Source organism: Lonchura striata, chromosome 1 (genome assembly GCF_046129695.1).
Source record: "Lonchura striata isolate bLonStr1 chromosome 1, bLonStr1.mat, whole genome shotgun sequence".
In the NCBI taxonomy this organism is placed as follows: Eukaryota; Metazoa; Chordata; class Aves; order Passeriformes; family Estrildidae; genus Lonchura; species Lonchura striata.
Genome location: NC_134603.1, coordinates 150,622,488 through 150,646,679, shown reverse-complemented (window position 1 = coordinate 150,646,679; position 24,192 = coordinate 150,622,488). Strand labels below are relative to the sequence as shown.

General features: G+C 39.6%; 1 protein-coding gene across 1 annotated transcript in view; it reads left to right on the top strand.

Moving 5' to 3' along the window:
- GALNT11 (polypeptide N-acetylgalactosaminyltransferase 11) overlaps positions 1-24,192 on the top strand; it is a 46,665-nt gene that overhangs the window by 13,718 nt on the left and 8,755 nt on the right. Inside the window, exons 2-10 of the mRNA XM_077789393.1 lie at positions 2,080-2,412; positions 6,058-6,181; positions 7,537-7,703; positions 11,985-12,110; positions 13,371-13,620; positions 15,681-15,798; positions 17,395-17,547; positions 20,052-20,270; positions 23,343-23,447. Coding sequence (XP_077645519.1) covers positions 2,118-2,412; positions 6,058-6,181; positions 7,537-7,703; positions 11,985-12,110; positions 13,371-13,620; positions 15,681-15,798; positions 17,395-17,547; positions 20,052-20,270; positions 23,343-23,447 — 1,557 coding nt within the window. The 5' untranslated portion in view covers positions 2,080-2,117. The remainder of the gene's footprint in view (positions 1-2,079; positions 2,413-6,057; positions 6,182-7,536; positions 7,704-11,984; positions 12,111-13,370; positions 13,621-15,680; positions 15,799-17,394; positions 17,548-20,051; positions 20,271-23,342; positions 23,448-24,192) is intronic.

The window sequence follows — 24,192 nt, the reverse complement described above, 5'->3', positions numbered from 1 at the left end:
CCCAGATCCCCTTTTATAGAGAAGCATTAATTGTCTGCAGACTGCTGAGCAAGAAGAATTATTATAATGAGAGGATATAACTGTTTGTCTGCTCTTGCTCCTCTGCAGCCTTCACATGCTTTTTTTGAGCCAAGGTTGACCTTGGTATGGCTGTGTAAGCACGTGGCATGAGGCACTGGGAATTGGTCATCTGTACTTCTCTAACTGGTAAACCTATTCTGCTAGCAAAAATGAGGATTTCCTTTGATCAATTCTGCCCCAGAGCGTTTGATGCCTGCCTAATTTCATGGCTTTGCAGTTAAGCAGTGAGATTTCTGTGTGACAGTGTTAGAGAGAGAGCCTTTTTCACAGAGTGCAATTCATCTGTATGCACAGGGTCAGCCTGAGATTTAAACCCTCTGTAAGACCTTTTTAAGCTCCTTGGGCTCAGCTGCTCCGTAGATTGCTGCCTTGCAGAAGTGAGGGAGTTTGACATGGTAAGAACAACGGGTAAATTATTTTTGCAGAGGGTGGGTTTTGGTTTTTTGCTTTACTCTGTGGATATTTTATTCTTGGGAGATGATGACCTGCTACAGTCTGGGAAATGTAAGCTTGAATTTTGATGTATATTCTTTTTGGATGCAAATCACTAAGGACTCAGAATTGCTTTGCCAGACTAAATGGTGTCTTTATGATGTTCTTTGGAAGCATTAACAGCTTCTACCTTTGTTTAATAGTTTCCCATGTTGAGAAGGAATAATTTGTTTGTACTCATAAATGTTCTGGTTTGTTCTTTACCAGACTGACCTAAAAGCTTCTGGTAGTTTCTGACTTTTTGAGTAGTTTGAAAAATGCATCAGCATAAATGATTGACTCCTACCCCAGTATTTGTTTTCTTAAAATAAAAGTTTTGCTAATTAAAAGGTAATTAAATTATTTCCTGACTTTTTGTTACTGTGGGAATACTTTGTTTTGGTTAGGTAGTGATGAAAGAAATCAAATTCTTTGAGTCAGCATTTTTCCCCCTCAGTTTGAGGAACTGATCCGTATCGTTTTTAAGGCTGTGAGGTTTTTGTTGTGTTTGGAGGTTTTGTTTTGTTGGTTTTGCTTGGTTTCTTTTGCAGGGTGGGGAAATGGTGTTGGAACGTTTTTTAGATTTGGGGAACTCCAGAAAGACTATCCAGTTCTCCTGGCCCATAAGTAAAATATTTTCACAAGCTTCATCTGCTTCACTTCAGTTTTGCTTATGTAGTATAGCTTGGGAAAAGTGTCTTATGGATGCCTGAAGTAAAACTACTCTGGGTTGCTTCCTTCCAGCTCTAGATGGGATCTCCTTCCGGGACTATGAAGGCTTTTCTGGAGTCTGCAGAGGCCTAGAGGAATCCAGTAAATTACCTTAGAGCTTTTCCTTCTTTTCCTATCCCATCTGTCTTCTTTCTGTGGAGATTATCTGTAAAAGTGACTGTCTTGGTGCTGTGTGTTGTTCACTTGCATCCCATGTTTTCTGGAACTCCTGGGACATTCATGTGGGCAGTTCTTAAATTTGGGGCAAGAAGAACTGAATCACGTAGCTTTTTTGAATCTGTGCTCTCTCATTCTATGCTTTAGGATAGGAGCTGAGCTACAAAATTGGACACATGTGGACCTACTCTTGGGCAACTGGCTCAGAGTGGCCCTGCCTGAGCAAAGGGGTGGGACTAGGTGACCTCCAGCCAGAACAATTCCATGAAGAATCAATTCCCTGTGTAGATATATTTAATTATATAGTTCATGTTTAATTCAAGGCAGGAGTACTAGAAATATACTGTTGTGGAACAGAGATAATTATATAGCTATTCTGAGGAAAATTAATCATTTTTACCTTTAATTGTGTTGTGTCACTGGGCTCTTAGTGATTGCTTGCTCCATATTTTAATGCAGTGGTATCCAAGTTAAATGTAAAAACTGGTCATGTTTACTTTTTGAATGGGACAGTTAAAAAGGATTTACTTCTTTTAAGGTCTGTGCTTAAAGTTTAAGCTCTAAAAATAATCTAATGGAGGAGTAACCTATTGAATGTATTTTGCAATGTAGAAGGTAACAGGCAGCACTCTTTTCCAGGTAACTGGGAATGGGCCCTCAAGGATGCTGAGTCTACAATGGGAAGTGTCACACTTCGCTATTTCTGCTATGGGTGCCTCTTCACATCCGTGACCTGGACACTTCTGCTCTTTGTTTATTTCAACTTCAGTGAAGAGAACCAATCCTTCAAGAATGTGCCCATCAAGGGGCTGGAACCTCAGAGGCCATTTCCAAAAAAATTCTACCCCCGTTTTACACGGGGACCAATTCATATACCTGAATTGCAACAGAAAGAGAATAAAATAGGAAACTCTTTTGGAAATCATATCCAGGATCCAGTAAAAGGGGAGATAGAATTCTCTCCTGAAATGGGTAAGTGGTTTTTAGTGTTGGTGACAAACTTAGTAAAACAACAGGAGAAATGAGATTTTTTTTTTTTTTTTTTGCAGAAAACTATCTCAGGGAAAAGTGTATAATGAAGAAGTTTTCTTTGTTAAAATGCAGGTGGTATTATTAGTCTCTTCATTAGGAATTATTTGACATTTATTCTACAGTGCTTAACTCAAAATACACTCTTTCTGACATTTACATCTACGCTGTGTAAGTGCTGATGAAGACTGGGTTACAGCAGGGTCTGCCCATGATGAACTGAATCTTGCTTTCAGAAGGTTTAGTATGTGCTTGTTTCATATCTTACTCCTGTTTTAATTGGGCTCAAATACATAAGCTTTAATTAGCTACAGAGGAACTCTACTTATATGCAGTAATTAAAAATAGCTTGATATCAATGAGCAATGAAGAGGGCCCATTAATTTGGAGAATATGCTTTGGAGTATGACTTAATCTACAAGAAATGCATGTGGGACAAACTTAAAATGCAAGACTGAGATGACAATGGTTAGAGGCAAATTCTGCTTACTTTGTACCAGCAAAGGTCTGTGTTTCATCAATAAGGTGATTTAGTTTTGTGTTCCAAAATAAAATGCTTTGTGTATTCTAGTGCTTATAGCATATTCATTGCTGTGTTTAGATGTGTAAGCAGGCACATTGTGTACTGGCTTAAATCTTGATTTGAGTCTGGAGGCAGAAGTGTTGTGGCAGAGTGCTGGGGTATTGGTTTCTGCTGCTACTTGGGAAATACAGCACAGAAACAAACCTTCACAGTCAGGGTCTAATGCTCAGATCTCAGTGAAGTCCCCTGTCAAGACTGTGGACAAATGGTGTATTACGAGCTTTGTGAGTTTCTAGAACTTTACCAAACTTCACTTTCTGAGCTGGTCATTAGACCTTTTTGAATGTTAGAAAAATGGCAGTTCATGTTGCTCTGTGGCATCACAAGTGTTTTTCAGTTCACTGCAAAAAGCCTGATTGCCAAGTGAGGTGGAAGCCAGTCCAGAGGTGGCCATTTCTTTCCAGCTATTCAGTCTGGGCCAGGAAAGAAATGGAGCTTTTTAACTGAGAAGTCCTTTGATCTTCAAACCAAGTGACTGGTTTGGTTGGTGAAAGCCAAGGGGAGTTACAGTGCCAGGATAAATTCTACAGGAATCATCAGGACACAGCTCTTAAGACGAGGTGTTGTAGGAAAGGGCTTCCTGCAGTCTGTCTGGGGTAGGACAGTGATAAACGCACAAAGCAAAAAAGAAAATTAACTGAAAGTTGGTGTATGATAGTCAAAATCAAACTGTCATCTGGCAGGTCAATCTGTCTTTTATTTTTTCATTAATGTGTGAGAGCCACATAACACTGCTTATGTAAAGCCTAAACTGAGGTTTTGATTGCAAGCCCCTTATTTTCTCCTGTCTGCTATTTGAACTGAAATCATTCAAGTCTTTTGCATGCATTAGATACTGTTCTTCATGAGATGGTTTTAAAAACATTAGCACTCCTTGAATATATTCATAAGATCAAAAAAAAATGTAGTTAGTGGTTGGCTATGGATGGATTGTAGAATGAAACATTTGAGATGTGTTTTAAACTGATGCTTGGAATTAAAAAAACATTTTAAGGTGACCACAATATATTGTGCCACTGATTATGCCAGAATAATGTAGCTGGGTGTCTGAACTGACCAGCTGGAGATATTCTTTTGGGAATGGATGTGGTTCATTAGGGGACTGACTGACCTGTTTAGTCTGCTGGGGCTGGAGGAGTGACACTGCCACTGTAAAGAGACTTCATTCCTACCTCCACAGCACAGCTCATCCACAGTGGGAGCGCTCAGCCTGAGCAGCACAGCCACCAGGCACTGTGTGGGTGTGTCCCATTTATCTCACAGACATCACTATCCAGCACTTCCCACTTGGTCCTGCTCAAATATCAGGACATTTACTCTTGAGCTGTTTGATTGTGCAGCTGCATTGCCATTGCTGAACTCAAGATTAAAAGCCACAGGGTGGTAAATGTAAATGGTAGGAATGTGGATGGAATTCCCTCCAGAATGTCACCTGATACCTGTGGGTAGACTTTGTCACTGAGACACAGCTGTGCTTCAAAGGCCCAGAAGGTTTACTTGTTTTGAAGCTTTTTTCCATTTCAAACTTTTTAAATTACTTCTCTTTTACTCATCTTCTCCAGGCTTGAGCTCAGCTGGCTTTTGCATAGCTGGTGAAAAATGGAGAACACGAGGTGTGGAGACAGGCTGAGAGGATTGAGTTTATTCTGCCTCCAGAGTGTATGGGATTATGATAAGAAATTGAAGCGAGGGCATTTCACTTATGGAAGAGGAAAAACATTTTCAGCGTGATGGTGGCCAAATGCTTGAACAGGGAAATAAGAGGTTGTAGAATCTCCATCTTTGGAAATACTACTGAAGGCTTTCAAAACTTAACTGCACTGGTTCTGAGCAACCTGGTCCAGCAAAAGCTGGACCTGCTTTTGGGAAGGAGATTAGACCAGGTGTCCCTTTCAATCTGAATTAGTCTGTGAATGTATGAAACATATTTTCCTAGAAGTATGGTAGCATGTAAATGAGGAATCCTCTTGTTAACTATTTTCTACAGATTTTGAATGATATAGAAATGATGGGCAGTGTGAAAGGAGATAAGTTACATGATCCTTGCTCACTTCCCGTACTGGAATTTCAGTACAATTGCCTCTGTAGCTTGATAATAACTGAGGTGACAGGCATCTCATTCTGTGGAGCCAGCTGAATAAAGAAAGTAAAAAATAATCACTCTGCAACCTGAATTGTTGCAGAAGTGGCTAGAGGCACAGGTGGTGGCAGACACCAGCTGTTTCTCCTTCGTGGAGTTGTGTGAAGTGCCACAATAGTTGTGTGAAGTGCCACAATTCTGGTTCTGTTCACACTAGTGAGTGCATGGCTCAGTGAGAGAAGCCCATGGCACTGAGTCAAGGCAGGAAGGATGGCATTTGAAAATTTCATCTTGGCTTATATCAGTGTCCTAATACCAACAGTTACTTCTGCCATACTTAGTAACAGTTGCCACTTCTGCTAAAATAATCAATAAACAGCAACTCTGCTGGTGTTTTACTTGCTGTCAAAGTCCCAGGTGAGATAAACAAAAGTTTACAGTTCTTGTATAGCTATATTTGTTACCACAGACTTCAAACTGCATGAAATGGGAGCTGCTATTGTGAGGATTTTTGTACCATTCTAAATGTATTTCCTCACGCAAAAATCCCATTACACACCTGTCACCTGTAGGGATAGATGCTGATTCATTGTGTGCCAAAGTCTATCCTCTGTTGCTTGTTTGATGTTGGTTTTAGGTGGTGCTAAGAATTACAGGCTATATGAGCGAAGGTAGGCAATAAACACAAAGGAGGCAGCAGTCTTTGGAGAAGGATTTAATTTTATTACAGCTGCAAGGGCTCATAAGTGCTGCCTGTTTGTGAGAGGGAGCAGAAATAGTTGTACAAATACACATTTTGCAAAACCAGAGGAATTTTTGAGAGCATAATGGGTTTTAAAAGAAGTTAAAGCATGTTTCAATCCTTGATTTATTTCAAATTATGTTTTTGAGCCTTTTAGCTGATCTTGGCATGTTTCTTTTGCAGGAATGATTTTTAATGAAGAAGATCAGGAAGTGAGAGACTTGGGCTACCAGAAGCATGCTTTCAATATGCTTATCAGCAATCGACTGGGATACCACAGGGAGGTGCCTGATACCAGAGATGCAAAGTATGTGCTGATTTTTGGAAAGAATGTGGAATAGTTTGATGTGCTCAGTGGCTTGTTACACCTGATGTGGTATTTAATATTTTTGGTGTTTCTGGTATTTTGGTATTTCTGTCATACATTGTTCCATCTCCATGTGTTGCTGAAGGTGGATTTTTCAGCTATTTAACAGGAGTGCTTGAGGTTAGGATTTCTATTCTTTGGTCTTTTTTGTCTTTTCTTACTGAATATTATTTCTGGAGATGTAATTTTTTTTTTTTTGTGAGATGCTAAAGGTATATGATAGGCTGTGCACTGCTCAGAATATTTTCTATTAAAGAATAGATATTTTTCTATAATCTACTTGGTGCATATAGGGGAGGAACAACTTAGCTCTGTAACAAGAATAAGAACTCCCAACACTGAAAAATAAATAAACTTGCATAAATTTTTCTAGTGGTTTCTCTGGTGTGAGTGAATGTAATGAATTGTACTTGCTGATTGAGAATTGAGCTCATTCTAAGTAAATGAAAGTTTTTCTTGTATATTTCTGTGTTTTAATTTATAATTTCTTATTTTGATTGGATCCCCCCATGTCTGCCACCTTCATATGGCATTAATCTGTGATACTTGGCCCTATTAGAAGTAAGGACAAGTTTTGAAAAGAAGAAGAAAGAATGATCTTTTCTTTGAGTGGGATTCATCTTGCAGATGAAGATGCTTAGATAACTGCTTGTTAGTCAGTTGTCTCTGCTTTTATTATAATTAGCAGAGATCCAGTCAGTGGAGTTAATGAAGCATGCAGAGCTCTTCAGCTGACAAAACACACTTGACAGCCTTAGGGTGAGCTGAACACTATTTAGACTTCACTGACAGCAGTGACTAGACTTCAGTGTCTTAATCTACCCTCTGAATCCCAGTGCTGGTTGTGTAAATAGGTATTTAGCACCAGTGGAGGTTTTCTGGGATATCCAACTCTGTCTCCAGCAGCTGGCTAATAAAGCTGTGGTATTTTTGTGGGCCCCATGTCATATTTGAACTGTCTGAGCTACCTGATGTGTACTAGACTGTTTTTACAGCTGAAACAAGCCCTCACTATCTTCTGTTGTCTCTTGAGGATCTCTGGTTCTTATTCCCACCTCAGTGCATGATATCCTGTTTCCTAACAAGCAGCAGTGTTAACTATGAGTGTGTGTTATGTGGAAAGTAACTTACTATGCTGAGCCCTCCTGTAGCTGTTACATGTCTGGGCTCATTATGTTCACGTTAGGGGCTCCTCCTACGCATTTAATGCTTGTTATTTGGGAAGCTTCAGCAGTGACCCAGCTCTGTGGAAACCCCTCTGTAAACAGTGACAAAGACTCTGTGCCTGTTTGCAGATGCAGAGAGAAGTCCTACCCTGCTGATCTGCCCTCTGCCAGTGTTGTGATTTGTTTCTACAACGAGGCGCTCTCTGCCCTGCTCCGCACGGTGCACAGCGTCCTGGACCGCACCCCCGCCCACCTCCTGCACGAAATCATTCTGGTGGATGACAACAGCGAATTGGGTGAGAGACTCTTTAGGAATATTACACTACTGGGCCATCCTGGCCTTTATTGACTGGATAAAATTAATTGTGGAAGTCATGGTGTAATACCAGTTTGTACTGCAGCCCGTCACCAGAGTGCCAGCCAGTAGAGATGGGTAGTGTCCAGCGATGCCCAAGGTGATATCCTTTTTGCCACTCGTGCCGTTTTACTGAGCTTTGTATAATACAGGCTTTAACATTCAAAATCAGGTTTTGAAGCTAATAATCATTCTATCAAAGAATGTTAGGGGGCTGCAAGGGACCTTAAAGATCATGTAGTCCCAACTTCGCTGCCATGGGCAGGGACACTTCCCACTAGAACAGGTTGCTCAAGGTCCTATTCAGCCTGACTTTGAATGCTTCCAGGGATGGGGCATCCACAGCTTCCCTGGACAATCTGTTTCAGTGTCTCACAACCCTCACAGGAAAGAATTTCTGCTAAATATCTAACATTAATTTTCCCTCTTTTTCAATTTCTACTCATTACTCCATATCCTGTCACTACAGTTCCTGGTGAGTCCCTCTCCAGCTTCCCTGTAGGGTTCATTCAGATACAGGAAGGTTGCAATAATGAGGTTTCTACACAATCTTCTGTTCTCCAGGCTGAACAACCCCAGTTTTCCCCTGCCTTCATGTGGGCAGTGCTCCACTCTTATCTCACCTCTTGCACACACTGATGAGTGAGGGACATGAAGCAGTTGTTTATAGTTTGAGTTTTCTTAGCAATTCCTCCCTTGGGCTGCTGAGGTGCTCAGAGCAGATGACAGAGGCCACTACTCGCTGTGAATGCATCTGAAAGGGGCTGGAGGCGCTCCTGGCTGCAGTGGCAATGGTTGCTGTGGCACGATGGAAACAGTGCTGTGTTTTGTACTTATTTGCTCAGCATTTCGGAGTGGCAGCAGCTGCGGCCGGGGCTCAGCGTGGCTCTCCAACAGCCTCTTGTGGCCACGCTGGGAGCGGCTCTCCTGGCTCTGGGAACAGCCTCTGCTCCAGCAGGCATGGAGGGCCTTGGAGGAGTACATTCTGCAGAGTTGCTCTGCTCCTGTTGAAGGATTGCTGCTTTTTCTGTCGATTGACAGACAAGGCAAAGACAGACACGCAATTCAAGCATTGCTCTCAAAAAGCCTTTCATGTTGGCCCTTCAGAAGCCAAATGCCTTTTGAGGAATGTGCTAACATAGCAGTTCTTGCCAGCATGACTTTGCAGGTTCCCTGCTCACCTCTGTTCAAGTCCACAGCTTTTTGCATTTTAAAAATCCTTTTTAGACTGTATTTTTATTGAATACAATATATATATATATAATTGTATATATAATTATAGCTCCCTTGGTCTCATTGTTTGGTTTCTCATTTAAGGTCTCACTTGCTCTTAAGAGACTGATTAGATATGTCTGGTGTAGAATGCCATTCTCTTGTCAAGTTGCTTTCTCTGAGGTCATCTCAAATGTTGAGATACAAGAGAGAACAAAGATGGAACAGTCTTGCTGATAAGAATGTGTAGTAATTAAAAGCTTGTTTTGTTTTTTTGTGTTTTGGGAATATATGCCTTGCTATAAAGTGTCTTGTCTAATTTGTTTTGTATTCAGAGCTTGCCTTACTTCAAAACTCAGTCTTCTGAATGTGAGGGTGCATTTGATTGATGCCTGTGTTGAGGCAGTAATACCATCACTCTTCTGGTCTGTTGTTAAATTGAAGCAATTAGTGGATTTGAACCAAATCAAGTTCAAAACATTCAAGTAGCTATTTTTGTCATTCTGGCTTCAGATGAACTTGTTCTGAGGCTAAAGGCAGGAGGAGGTATTGTTTATGCAGAATTACTGCTCTTGATGCTAATGATCGTGTGTTTCTGCTGCTGCTTAATTTTAATTGATGGATTCTTACAGCAGAAGAAAGGTGGGGACTGGGGATGGTTTGGGAACTGAGGAAATGGATAAAAACTTTGGCTGTGTAATGGATATCATGAGCTCAGGCAGATTTCTTGATCTAAAGATTAATATTCCTTCCAATGCCAGCTTTCTGAAGCAGTGTTCTAGGTGAAATTTTCTCTAGCTCTTCACCTGCAGATATGAGAACTGTGGTACACATCAGTGCCGTTGTGCAAACCTTGGGCCTTTCCACCTGATTTTGCCTCAAAAAGCTTCTTAGACTCAATTATCAACAGTTTTACTAGCCAAGCAGGCACTGCCGTGGCTAGCTGAGCTCACTGTTGTATTTTTTTTTCCATTCCCTGAAAGGCAGGATTTCTTTTTCTGGTATAACCTCTTTCTTCCTGATTTAGCCTTAAGCTGTTGTGAAAAAGCCTGAGGATGAGTTTTGAAGGCTGTCACTGGAACCATTCTTCTGTGTAGGAGAGATTGAGGAACAGAAAAGGAGCCAATTGTCTGCAACTCAGTACTTTGGAACAGTTTAAAATAATAATACTCCAGACTCCCATCCTAGGGCCCATTTTGCCTTTGTTGCCTAGATATGGAAGAAGGTAATGCCTAAAGTAATTTTTGAAGACTGGCTAAAAGGGATCAATTCTCTCTTTGAAGGAAAATTTCTCAGGCTAGATTGAAGCAATTTTTTGTGTTGTATGAGAAGTAGTCAGCTTTCCCAGTGGACATGAAGGTGACACACAAAAACCCATCAACAGCAAAAATCCCAAAAGTGTCCGAGACAAACGTGCCTGTTAAGAATGATCTGGGATATGAGCACAGTTGCCAGCAGAATGCCATTTTTTGTGGGTCAAAACTCTACTGACCCTTCCATTCCTGCTCAAGCCAATGTTGTGGACCTGGTTTAGCTCTTGGTGTGACATCTTTTCCTTTCTTTTTTTTCCCTATTCTTTTCAGAAGTTTGCAGATGTGAAACTCCTTCCTTGCTTATTTGCCTTATCTGCTGTAAAAGTTGAATTTGATAACTAAGCTTTTCTGCTTTGTGCTGTCCCATTGTTTCTGCAGGTGTACACTGTTCTTCTCTTGCTATAATTAGTGGAGTGAAGAATGATTCAAACAGGATTTTTTTTTTAGGTTTGGAAATCTGCTGTGCTTGTTTGGGTATCACATTTGGGTAGCACTTTTTTTTAGGTTATTTAATCAATTTTCTAGGAAATTTTCTCTGAAAACATTTTCCCTATTGTCTCTGACCTATGTCATTATTCCAGACCAAGGGAAGGAATTCCTGTGACCCAAGTGAATTCTGTCTGTATCTCCCCAGAGAGTTTCCTTAGTCCTGGAGTATTCTCTAGCATCATACTTGCTGTGTGTTACCTTCTCTACTTCTGATCCACCATGTTTCCTTGCAGTGCAAAGACTGAGATCTTAACATTGGGAATGGCATCTGGGAATCTCCTGCCTGAAAGTTCTTATTCCTCCTTAAGGTTACAGCTCTGACTTGCACATATATTCCCTTGGCATTTAATCTTGTTAACAGCAACTTTAATGTTTGAGCTGACATCCATCAAAATAATGTTTATTTTGGCATATCCTCTGAAAGCCTATCTGCCTCTCTATACTAAGGTTCTCTATGAAGTCTCAGTTGGGTTTTTGCTTTTTTTTTCCTCATTTTATATTCCTCTTCATTTCTCCATAAGCTTATTAACTTATGCTTTTCCATTACTTCAGTCTTTATGTGTACATCTTGTCTTCAGTAGTTCTGTTTCAATGTTAGAAACCATTGACCTTGGGTGAAAGAAGTATTGTTACTCTTAAAATTGCCATTGATGATAGCTAAGTTACAGTAGTGCCCATAGACTCCAGTCTGCACTCCTTCAAAAGCATAGGCTTGCCAGCAGAATCTTTGATCCTTTTGGGTTTTAGAAAAGCAACCAGCTGTGAATATTTGTTGGTATCTGTTGTTCTGTCAGTTAAGCAGGCACAGATAATATAAGGTGTCTTCCTGTTTCTTCTGAAGGGTGTCAGCATTTGTTTTCATGTATGGAATGTAGTAATTTAAATAATTTGCCTGTGTGAAATGTTTATTGTTACATGTGTTGCAAATGCCAGTCACCATGAGAAGAATTTGGAAATTTGTTTCTTTGAACAGCAATTTTTTTTTAGTTTAGTAGTTCCAGTTAACTTGAGTAGTGTACTAAAGGCATTGCAGGGGAAGTGCAGGATGTGGCAGTACTGTCCTTATGACACTCTTGCTTTGAAGCTCTGCTGTGTCAGGGTAATGTTTTGATCAAGATTTTGACCATTTTTGAGTTAAATATCTTGAGATTTTAAACAGAGCTTTCAGAACTTCTGTCCTGTTGTTGAACTTGTTTTCCCTTTTGCAGCTGACTTGAAAAAAGACTTGAGTGAATATGTTAAAACTCAGCTTCCCAGAACCACAAAATTAGTAAGAAATGAGAAGAGGGAAGGCTTGATCAGAGGAAGGATGATTGGAGCCTCTCATGCCACAGGTACCATTGCTTTTTCTCTTTTCCTTCCTTCCTTTGACAATTAGTTGATTGAGTGACTTATCTTTTTGTAGTGCACCTTTTCAGATTTTTGATGTTTGCCCTGTGGTTACTTTAGCTCCCTGAAGGGGGTCTCCATGTCATGCCGTTCTTAGTATTATCCCAGATCTTTCTTCTCCTGCATTATCTCAAATGATAACTGAAATTTAGATCCAAATTTGAGTGGTTTTTAAACCTTGAGACACTTTGAGCTGTTGATTATTTTCCTTTTTTTTCCTGCAGACATTTGCTTTCAATAAAATGAGGTACTTTTTTAGAGTAGGTAAGTGAATTTGTGAAACAAAGCCGGTATTGTTCCCTAAAAAACTACCTCATTTTATTGAAAGTTAAGAACACAAGTTATCATCATCCCAAATCTTCCCCTGCACTATATCTCAAACAATGACTGCAGTGTTTGTGAGACAATGTAGAGTTTTTCCTATTCTTGCCCTGAAAGAATGTTGTTTCAGCAGCATCTCCATGTAGTCAAGATACTGTAGTTGCAGAACATTTTTTGCAAGCTTATGTGCAAACTTTTCTCTAAAATGAAATCTGTTCCATTTTAAGGTACACTAATCTGGTTTTTAATGCTCAAATCTAATAATGTTTTTTGTATAAGCTCTTCTGTTGAAGTGAGTGTTAATTGGGAAAACCAATATTTGGCGCTTTATAAACAGCAGAGAATGTGCTTTCAGTGAAATTCTCTGGCATCTGAGAAAGTGTGTGCTACTTTCTTAAATAATTTTGAGTGGCAGATAAGTCTCTTAATTGGTGTTTACTCATTAGTATTGTAATGGTACAATCCAGAGATAAGACTGTGTTTGCATTTTCCAAGCTGTGCTAAAATTCATTTCAGTTAGTGCAATTTTAATAATTTTATTGCTCTTCTGAACTGCAGGAGTTCCATCCCCATGCCCAGTCAAATGTGGGGTGACTTGTTATATTTGCATGCTCCAAAGTTGTTTTCTTTAAAGCTGTTTCCCATCTCTTCCACATTATTCTAGTGCTACATAAATTTTATGTTGTGTCACAAAGATGCTGGTGCTTTTTTAGACCAACTAAAAAAAGTTGGGTATGTCATAGAGCAAACTATTCTTGCTGACTGGGGCAGGTAATCTCCATGTAAATTGCCAAGTATTGCTTTTTCTAATGCAGGTGTGTTTGCATTGAATTGCATGCTTGTGTTTCATGGCACCGTGGATCTTTGTGTTGTGTGCCCTGCAGGGAAGGTGCTGGTGTTCCTGGACAGTCACTGTGAGGTGAATGAGATGTGGTTGCAGCCCCTGCTGGCTCCCATCAGGGAGGACCCCAGGACCGTGGTGTGCCCCGTCATCGACATCATCAGCGCTGACACCCTCACCTACAGCTCCTCCCCCGTCGTGCGGGGGGGCTTTAACTGGGGCCTGCACTTCAAATGGGATCTCGTTCCCTTGGCAGAACTGGAAGGACCCGAGGGAGCCACTGCTCCAATCAAGTAAGGCTGCTCCTCTGTGGTGAGAAGCTCTGTGTAACACAGGGATGATCAGGAGCACTTCCTAAGCAGTAGAGCATGTTCTCTGGTTGTGCAGGTTTAGGAGCAGGTGCCTAACCTGCCAAATATCTGCCTTGCTTATTTCACTTAGATATAGGGAGTGGTAACCACAACTATTTCACTTTAATTTCTATTATTTAACTGTGATTTAGATATATCTATTTTATTAGGTCAAGAAAGCACACTTCTAGAAAATGCTTATACAAACAGCAGCTTTTGCTGAAGACAAAATTCTGAGGGAGCTTATGGTAGTTTTTACTATATTTGTCCAATAATTTCACTTTAGAGCTATGCATTGATGTTCTTTCCAGTCTGTTGATGTGCTTGGCTTAATGATAATACTGTCTTTGTTATAGGACAGTATTCCTATTAATACGCATTAGTATTAGCCCGCATTCCCACTAATACAAACTATATAATTTCTGTGATGAAGTGCTGAAGAATTACTAGATTGGGAAAATCTGTTTGTGGTAATAGGAATTTGTATTTGAGGTCTTTTGAGAATTGTTTTGAAACAAAATTCTCAGTAAATTTTCTAGTAACTCTTGGTAATACTTTCTAGTTGCAAGTATCAATCTCAGTACAGAATTCAGGTTTATCAGGTGGAGGAGCTTTCCATTTTACAAAATAACTTCGTGGATAAGACTTTCCAAATGAATCAGAAATTGGGTGTATTTTCATTTCTCTCTCATTCCCTTTTCTTGGACTGTAAATGAAGAGCGTTTCTGCTGCCATAAACAGTTCCAGCACAGGTTCTCTGCTGTCATCTGACAGCTCTGCAGTTGGCCTTCCCATGTCTCCCCATCCCAAGATTTTGTCTGAGAAGCCAGGAAAATTATTAAGTTACTTAACAGTTTGGCTTGTTTGGAAAGTGTCATTGTGGCAGTTTCTGAACCTGGAAGGAAAGGACAGACTGAAAAAATCTGAGTGGGGAATCAGCATCAAGTGTTAAAATCCTTATTAAGAGCTGTTCTCACATTTAATTTGATCAGTGGCTGAAGGTTAGATGCATTCAACACTGTTGTTGCATTCCTTCATCTCACTTTTATGAAAAAGTCCTATGCTAAAAAGACAGAGACCTTTATAATTAAAGTGAGTGTAATAATCTCAAAAGATTACCTTTTCTGAGTATGAAAGTTATTTTTCCTACCTAAAGATCTCTGACTACTTTGAATAAGGAGCCTAGATTGCTATTTAACCTTGAAAAAGGCTTTCCATCCAACAGAAAGTATTGCATTTTAGAGACTTTCCACAATGAAGTATTTTGGTGTCAGAATGGGAAAATTGAGAGTTACCTTTCAAGCCAGTTTTTAAGGTGACAGAAACTGTAGTAGAAATTTGTGTGAGAACAAGCAATGAAAGCTTGGCCTAGGCTTGGTTTCATCACAGGAGGTTATTTGTAAGGATGGGAAAAAGCCTTTTTCCAGCCCATTGGAATTCCAACTATCATATCATGTTCTTTGTGGTGTTTTTACTCTGTTATACTTTTGTAGGTCATCCACATATTCCAGTGTTGTGACACAGTAGGAATTCAATCTAGAGACTGAACAGTGTGGATCATATGCAGATTTTTACACAATAGAACACATTCTAGTAACATACAGGCAAGGTGAAAAACTGGGAAATGCCAGAGGGATCATCTGTATAAATACACAGAGTGTAAATAGCTTGCTAGTAAACTGATAATTGAGTCAATAATGAAACAAAGGTGCCTCTGGCATTTGGTGTTCCTCTTTCTCTGTTCTATCCCTTTTCTTCAAGTTTACCAGGTAAAGAAATATGATTTATAGATATTGGAGCAATGGAAGATCACAAATATCACTTACAGATCTGTTTATGCAAATGTTTTGAGACTAGAACTCGTGTCTAAGTGACTGAAGAATTTAAATCGTGTTATGTTGGTTTATCAATTTGGATTTTGAGACCAATAGATTCAGCAAAAATTACTGTGTGGGGTTTTTTTCTCTAAAAGAAAATGAACCTCCTTCCATGTACCTTTCTAGGTCACCCACCATGGCTGGAGGGCTGTTTGCCATGGATCGTGAGTACTTCAATGAGCTTGGGCAGTACGACAGCGGCATGGACATCTGGGGAGGAGAAAACCTGGAAATATCTTTTCGGGTAAGCAGAGAATTTACAGCTCTGTAGTTGAATGTTTCTGGCTTTTTCTTGGTTTGGTGGTGGAGCTTTTCATAATGGCTGTAAAGATGCATAGGAAAAGAATTATGCAAGTTTTTGAAATTAGTTTATAGCAATAGCTAATGAATTTTACAAGTTGACTAGAGATATGTGGCTCACAGCAATATTGCTAAGATGTAAGCTTAGTATATTTCATTAGACAGTTCAGCTTCCTTTTTGAAGACCTGGAAATGCAGAGTTTTCTAGAACTAAATTGAGAGTCATGAAGAGGAGTCATCTTGGTTGGAAAAGTAATGAGAAAATCATAATCAGAAGATCTGAAAATGGAGCTGCATTTGGCTTCCTATATTTTCTCTCATCTTCCTGTCACTCCACTGAAAGAAAAACAACTTACTATGCTTAATGTTGTGCTTATCTCTTTATTTTTGTAAAGGGCATTCATCAACAGGTTTGACAAGAGTCTGCCTGAAAATGATATGCTATCATGACACATATGAAAAGGGGATTAAAAGATGAAGTTAGCATAAAAAAACCAAACAAACCTAAAACAAGATACACAAGCCCCAAAATTTTAGAGAATCTGTCAGAGAAATCAAGATTAGAGTTCAAAAATTTCATGTATTTGAGTGACTTTAAAGTAGTGTGTACTGAATAAATAAAATCTTTCAATTTTCAGTGTAAATGTAATTATTAGGTATCTGAGTAGAAGTGTGTGGAGTATGAGGAGATTATTGTTATCTTGTAATACACAGTTTCAATATAAAGAGCTTTGAAATATTGGAGCACATTCAGAGAATTTAGAGCTTCTGGAAGTCCACGTCTCTCTGGGGGAGGGTTGGAAAGAAGTTGAGTCTTTATCTTGTCTGGAAGGAGTTTTAAAAGTGACTTGATTATGAACTGCTAATGTGGGACAATTTTCTGGGCCTGGAGAACATATTAGTCCATCAAAGGGCCAGTGCTGATAATTTGCTGGGAGATGAAGTTAAAAAAGCATTAAAAAAATAAATGGAAGTAGAGTGTAAATAAAATGTAGATCCCTGGTACCACAGATCAAGGCTCCTAAATGTAGCATCTGAATGGGAACAGTGTTTCCGAGTTCTCCCCTATCTAACAGAAGCAAACAGCTCTGTCCAGTAAGTTTCCATACTTAGCTGAAAAGCTCTCCAGATTGCCTTGATGACAAAGACTGGTCTTTGTTATCTGTCACAGAATTGTGGATAATTTGCATGCAAGTAAATAAATTTAGGTAACTTAATCTGCAGGATGAGTCCTAGCCCATATATCCCAGGCTTTTCTGCTAGCTCTTTAGAGCAAAACAGCAAAATTTTCTTTTTGTCTCTTGAAAGCCATGATGTGTTTTGTGGGAAGTGTGGTCATATGAGAAAAAATATCTTTTGTAACTTGGAGATCTAAAAATCTAATTTGTCAGATAACATGACATGAAGACCAACATTGCTGACACCTAATTCTGCAAAACGTATAACCCTCCCAAGGTATCCCTTGAAGAAGGGGAGAAGTGAGTGGTCAATCTGAACAGTGAGTGAGCAATCTGAACATATTCTGTTTTTTTATGGACAGATCTGGATGTGTGGTGGCAGACTTCTGATCATCCCCTGCTCCAGGGTGGGACACATTTTCCGTAAGAGGCGTCCCTATGGCTCTCCTGGGGGACAGGACACTATGGCTCATAACTCACTGAGGCTGGCACATGTGTGGATGGATGAGTACAAGGTAAGAGACAGTTCTAGGTCATGAAATAAGGTTATTGAATGATTATTGACTGGTATGTGTTAGAGTGAGATCTGTTATGTGTCTGATGGGGTTTGTCTTTTGTACTCTGAACTCCTAATGTTAGTTCTGATAGGAGTTCCTAAATTCTGTAGAACTGTCATTTGGCTTTTGAGTGCTTAAGTCTCCTCCTTGTTACTTTACTGCCTGCAGGAGATTGAGTTTTATGTCTTTTAGTGAAGTAAAAGATGATGGATGAGCTTTTGTAAGCTCTGCATTGCTTTGTGTCCAAATCAGTATTGTGTGGCAGCCATGTACTGTGCCTTCAGGTAGTTTCCATGTTGGTGAGACAGGGATTTTTTTTGGCTGTTTGCTTTATGTTTTAATTAGCAATCTGCTTCTTAGTCTGTTTTGCCCTGGAAGAGCAATCAGGATTAACTTCTGGATTCAAGGGCAAGTGTATTCCTTCCTTGTCTTCAGATCTTGACACTGATGCTTTTAAACATAGATTGGGTGTTTCTGAGACCCTCATCTCTGAGATACTTAATGACATTTTGCCCTCTGAGACCATAGGATTTGCTGTGTGCTCAGATCCTGTTCTCGCTACAATTTCTATTCAACATATATTTTATTAATTTTATATTCTTTAGAGGTTTATGTTTCATTCCCCATCCTTTACCTTGATCTTCAATTTGAGGAACCTGTTAGAGGTTATAAATTTTTTATCTTCATTCTTCATCTCTGTAATGCTTTGGTAGATCTGATCTATCACTTTCCCTTTTACTGATGTCTGGGCACAGTTATTTTGTGAGTAATGATGGCTTTCTCTGAAGCTTGGACTGGTTTCTTTGTTATAATTTCCAGCTGAACTGCTTTATCCAGCAAGCACTTCAACTGCTGATTCTAGCAGTCTCTTATCACAGATTCGTGTCCAGAACTTTTACATCTCTTTCTGTTCTGATTCTCTGATAGCTGCCAGAGAATATATAGAAGACAAGCTTGGAAATCATTTTCTTTTTATAAGAATAATGCAAGTATTTAGGGCCAGTATAATTTACCAGAGAAATCTAACAATCCACAGTGCAAAGATAAAATTTAAAGGAGTAAATATCAGTATTTATTAAATGAAATGGCATAAGGGAAATGATTCAGCAAAGTTTTCATAACTGTCAAAAGCAAAATGCAAAAGTATTAGTTAGAGTATACAGTGGTAATAAATAACACATGCAAGGTAAGATACCAACATTTGAATTTCAGCCCAGAAAGAGGAAGTTGGAATAGCAGAGCTACTTTTTGAAGCAGGCCAGATTGTGATGTCCAGTCTCCAGACTTTCTCAGAGCTGGCCAGCAGTCCAGTGTACACCAAGTACACACTTCCCCTTCCTCTGCTGTTACAATAGCAGTGATACATCAAGCACATACAAATACTCAAAGATCTTGATGAGGAGAGATGTGTAACTGGTCCAGAGGTGATGCTGTCTGTTTTCTGAGTATCAGAGTGCAGGAAATAATTGAAAACTGTCAGAACCACATCATAGTGGGTGGATTCCAGATGCCTCCTAGAGATGAATCCAGCAAAATACCATAGTTCAGTGCCCTGAAAACTGAATTCTAAATGGTACCTAGTAAACAAACTAATATGCAAATACCATACCTTTTGTGTGGCCTCTGTAAATCTATCTGGAATTAAATGCTAAAAGGGGATTTTTTTCCTAGTTTTATCAATAGTATTTGTGCCACATACATTCATGAGTTCCTGTTTGTTCCCATTGTCTCGTCTTGGAGTCAAACAGCACATGAGAATGGGTTGGAATCTTCATCTATCTTCACCTAATCTGTAAGACTCTGAGTATCATCATAAAATAGAATGTGAGAAGAATAACATTGTGGGAGCCTTTTTGGAGATGATGCAGATGAACGGAAAGAGCTGGGCTTCCCAGAAAGCCCAGGTGACAGTTCTGATTATTCTCATGACTGAGGTGTGTTCCCACTGATCTTCATTATATTAGTCCCATTTATAGGTCTATTCTGGAATGGTTTTGCCCTGATCATTTGTAAAGTTGGAAGGCTGGAAACTGTGCAAGACAAAGCACACTGGAATCTCACAACAATGAAAACAATCCATTGAACAATCAAAATAATTTCAAGAAACCTTTGTGAGATGAGGTTGCTGATGATACTTGTCTGTTTTTTACTTACTGATTTTAGGATGCCTGTACCAACTTCCTCAAGTTGGCATCTAAAAAAGATCAGCAAATTTGTATCCAAGAATTATCTTCATTAAAAAATCCTTCAATTAGAAAGATTAGCTCAGAGTTAGGCAAGATTAAATCTCACTTCCTGTGAGTGCAAGCATTGCAATTTCCTACTGCCAGTTTCAAACCTACTGGTTGAAAGCACTAGCAAAATGAAATTAATTTTTGGGAGTTCTGGAAACAGGAAAAAATTGGGAATCGGTAATCTGAATTTTTCCCCCCTTTCTCCCAACCTGTTTCTCTTAAATACAGGAGCAGTATTTTGCTTTGAGACCTGAGCTGAGGACGAGGAGCTATGGAAATATCACCGACCGTGTGGAACTGAGGAAGAGATTGAACTGCAAGTCATTTAAGTGGTATTTAGATAACATCTACCCTGAGATGCAAATATCTGGGCCCAATGCCAAAGCCCCACAGCCAGTTTTTATTAATAGAGCACAGAAACGACCAAAAATAATCCAGCGTGGAAGGGTAAGAGAAACTTAAATATATGGAATTCCGGTGTGTTAATTATTATGAGACTTTTTTTCCTTAAAGATTTGCTCAACTACAACAAAAATAGTCTGTTTCCATAAGTTTTGCAACAAGCTGTCTTGAAAATAATAGGATTTTTGTCAAATCAGTTCCAGTCTGATCTATCTTTCAGGTCATCCTTATCCTAGTTACTGTTCCATGAGGTTTCTTACCTTGAAGTTCTGAATTAGGAAGCTTTGCAGTCTTTAGAATGTGTTTTCATGGCTGCTGGTTCTTAAGATGAATTTGGACAGGGAGAAATTTGGCCTCAAATATTCACACTCTCTTGGTTTGTGATAAGAGTACAGTGTAATTAATTTCCAAACTCATTGCTTTTGCTGGGTAATTTTCTGCAAAGGTGAACATTTGCATCTGAGGCTGATGATGGCTTTTTGAGTCTTGGCTGTTGGCTAATGAAAAAAAGATGAGTTTTTCCCCTCTCTTTTTTTCTTCAAAGTAGAAGTGAAGAAAGAAATATTTTGTGTGTTCATGAAGGAAATCATGATTAATTCACGCCTTAGCTCTGACACCTTTGCTTATGGGTTTGTATGCAGGTAGAGTCACCAGACAGCTGCATCTGCTCTTTCCAGGCTCAGATTCACTTGATGTGTGCTTTTTATGCTTCCCAAAAAATAATGGATAGTTCCAAACCCAAGACAACTATCTTGGTGTCTTCTTTGTGGAAGAAAATATTCTGGAATAAACTGCTTCATGTGCACACAGATTATTTATCAGGTTAGCAGTTTCCCTTTTAGCTCAATAATTGGAGCCATTTAGTAGTGATGTCCCCACAGGCTACAGTAGCTGCTGTTGAAGTGAGTCAGGACCTGTGTTCATGCAGGACCTAATTACACCATTAGATTTTTTGCTTGGAAGTATTTTTATAGCAATATCCCAGCCAAGCTGTGAAGTTTATGTGATTTCCCTGAATGAAACTGATGGGCTGGTTCCCCTAGTTGTTGTATGCTGTTACTCCCCTAGTCAGACTTTTCCTTCTTATTTTTAAAATTTAATAGCTCTCTGCTTTCATTTAGACAGAAATTTAACTGAGAAATTGTTGATTTTGGAGAGAACTCCTTGAGTGATCTGAATATCTCAGCAACACTTAAGGTTAAATCTTCACAACAGTTATTTACCATGGTTTAATTTTGAGGAAAACTATGTGCACCCCTTAAGAAACGGGGAAAATAAGCAGAAAAAATGCAATTCCTTGGCTTGGTTCTCCGGGTTTCAAGAATTATACCCAGCATTGTATGAGAGAGTCAGCTTTGGCTCTGATGGCTGTATAAACTATTTCCAGATGCCTGCAAGGAACAGAATGATCAGCCAATGTCACCACTTCATGCCAGACTCTTTAGGATTTGGGAGGAATCACTCCAAATCTCAGTTTATTCTCAAAAACTAATTGGGCCACACATACGTAGTGGTTTGGTAGCTGGGAAGAAATGTAATGATCACAAATGGTTGCAGCTGTTACCAGTGTTATCCAATGCTGGCCATTGTTGCCAATTAAAAAAAAAAGGACAAAAATCATAAAAAACTCATGTCCTCTATGGTTTAAAAACCTTCTGTTGTGTGAGGAATGATGAAAATGAGATCTGTGCTAGATCTGGGGTGTGAGGAAATTATACTTAGAATGTTTTGTGTAATTTGTTTTAGATGTGTGTGGGGAATGGGAGAAGCATGGTGCACTCAAGGCAATTGTTGATATGCCCTGGGACCATTTCCAGAAATGGTGTTTAGTGAAAAATATTATTTGGTATTTGTGCTAATTGTTGCTATCATGTGATCGAGCAGTTTGTTCCTTTTATTACTGGAAGTGTATTTTGGTTTCTAAAAATTTGTAGAGTCAATAGCAATGCCAAGACAGCTATGGATGTCTTCATAATAAAGTTCAGCTGGCTAGTTAATCAGCCTGGCCTGGAGTTCAGGACAGTAAATTCTTTTTTCCTCTACATCCAGTTCCAGACTGGAAATAAGTATTTTTAATGTGGCTGTCAGATCTGAGGCCCTGCCATCTCTCAGCTCGTGGTGTGCAGGCAGTGTTTGCTGCCTGCAGAGCCTGATCCCCACCACATCAGGGGAAGAAAAAGAATCAGGCTGAAAAGAAGTCATCTCCTGGCTGGGCAGCAGTTAGTTCAGAGCATGTGTGTAATTTAAAGCCAGAATTAGAGGTATTTTGTCTCACTGAGTGCCTCTGTGGGGATACATCAAGATCTTAATGATTTTTTTGATTCTTGAAATAGAACAACCTAAACTTTGTACAGCAGAAAATGTCACCCACTCCTCTTAGGGTGGGTATCACTGTTCAAACCAGGAGAGAGTGCCAGCTTGCTGAGAGCCTCCTTGTTTGCTCTGATGGTAGATGCTTACAGTTCTGCATCACAGGACAGGTTTCTGACCTGAATGCATTCCTCTGATACACCATTCCCCTAAATCAGACTATGTAGGACATTAGAGCAAAAATAGCATTTGGATGCTTGTAAAGTGTTCTCTTCCCGCCTGATCCATCAGTAAAATACCATAGCTGATAACAGTGGCTTTTCTGTTACGTAAATGCTCTTGAAAATCAATTTTCAAACAACGTAAATCTCTAAAATTATTTTTATTTCGGTAATTCCTTCTCCTTTCTTAGGGAGGTGGTCCTGTTCCATGAAGAGAAGCTGTGGGAGGAGCTTATGTTTAAGCTAAACTGTAGTAAAATGCAGTTTATATAGTGCAGTTAATATTCCTGAGTAGAATTTGTAGGGCCTTAGACTTCCATGGAGAGTGAAGAGGGCAAAGAACCTTGACAGAGTAGAGCCAGCATGTGTGTGCTGCAGTTGTACCAGAGAGAGAAATCTTGATGTAATTAGAAAGCAAATTGGAACTGTTTAATGCAGTTTTTTCTCCAAATTATCTGAAAAACAGAATGATATTTTAGAAGGGAATTTTTTTTTTAATTACTGGAAGTGTTGGCTGAGTTTTGTTGAGCACACTAGGGATCTAGGGCTGGTTTTTACTGACTACCAAATTGTTTTCCTTTCACAGCTGTATCACCTCCAAACCAACAAATGCCTGGTTGCCCAGGGCCACCCAAGTCAGAAAGGAGGCCTGGTGGTGGTTCGGGAGTGTGACTACAATGATCAGAACCAGGTATGAGATTCCCAATTACACTGAAGAGCAATCCATGCCTTTAGAATGACTAATATGTTTTTCCTGCTGGCAGTGCCCTGCTGTGACATCTCATCAGCAGACAGGCTGCTGACAGAGGGTCATTCAAACCATGGGGCTGGCCAAGGACACTGTGGAGCTCCTATTAATGCTGAGTGTTGGATAGTATCATCTCCTGTCCTTATGGCATGAATTTCTTTATTTGGCTGAAGGCTGCCCTAAAGTGGCTCCTGATGGGTTCATAATCCACTGATTGGCACTTCAGAATTTACAGCAGCTCTTTCAGTTGGTTCCCCATGCTGGAATTTAAAGCAGCTCTTTCCTGCTCTGCTGGTGTTTGTGTACTGCACAGCCAGTCCTCTGCTGCTGGAGTGGCTGCAGTTTGTGACAAATGAATGATTTGTAGTTAAATAAAGGGAATTCAGAAGTTTCTTTGGCTACAGGTGCTGATCTGGGTATTAATTAGGGATAGTTGTGAAAACCTAATGAGAATTTTTGTTACTACATGAGGCTTTTGCTGTTTCACTTCTTTCAGGTGACAGAAATTCAGGACTTGGATAAAAAGTCTCCAGGATAGAGAGATCTTCAGCTAATGCCATAAAGGCTTACACAGCTAAGAACTACTCTGGGAACATTATGATTTAGGAGCCAATTCTAAAAGCTAGGTTGGATCTAAAGAGAAAAGTAATCAAAGACAGAATAAATGGAGCATGGGATGCAAAGCAGC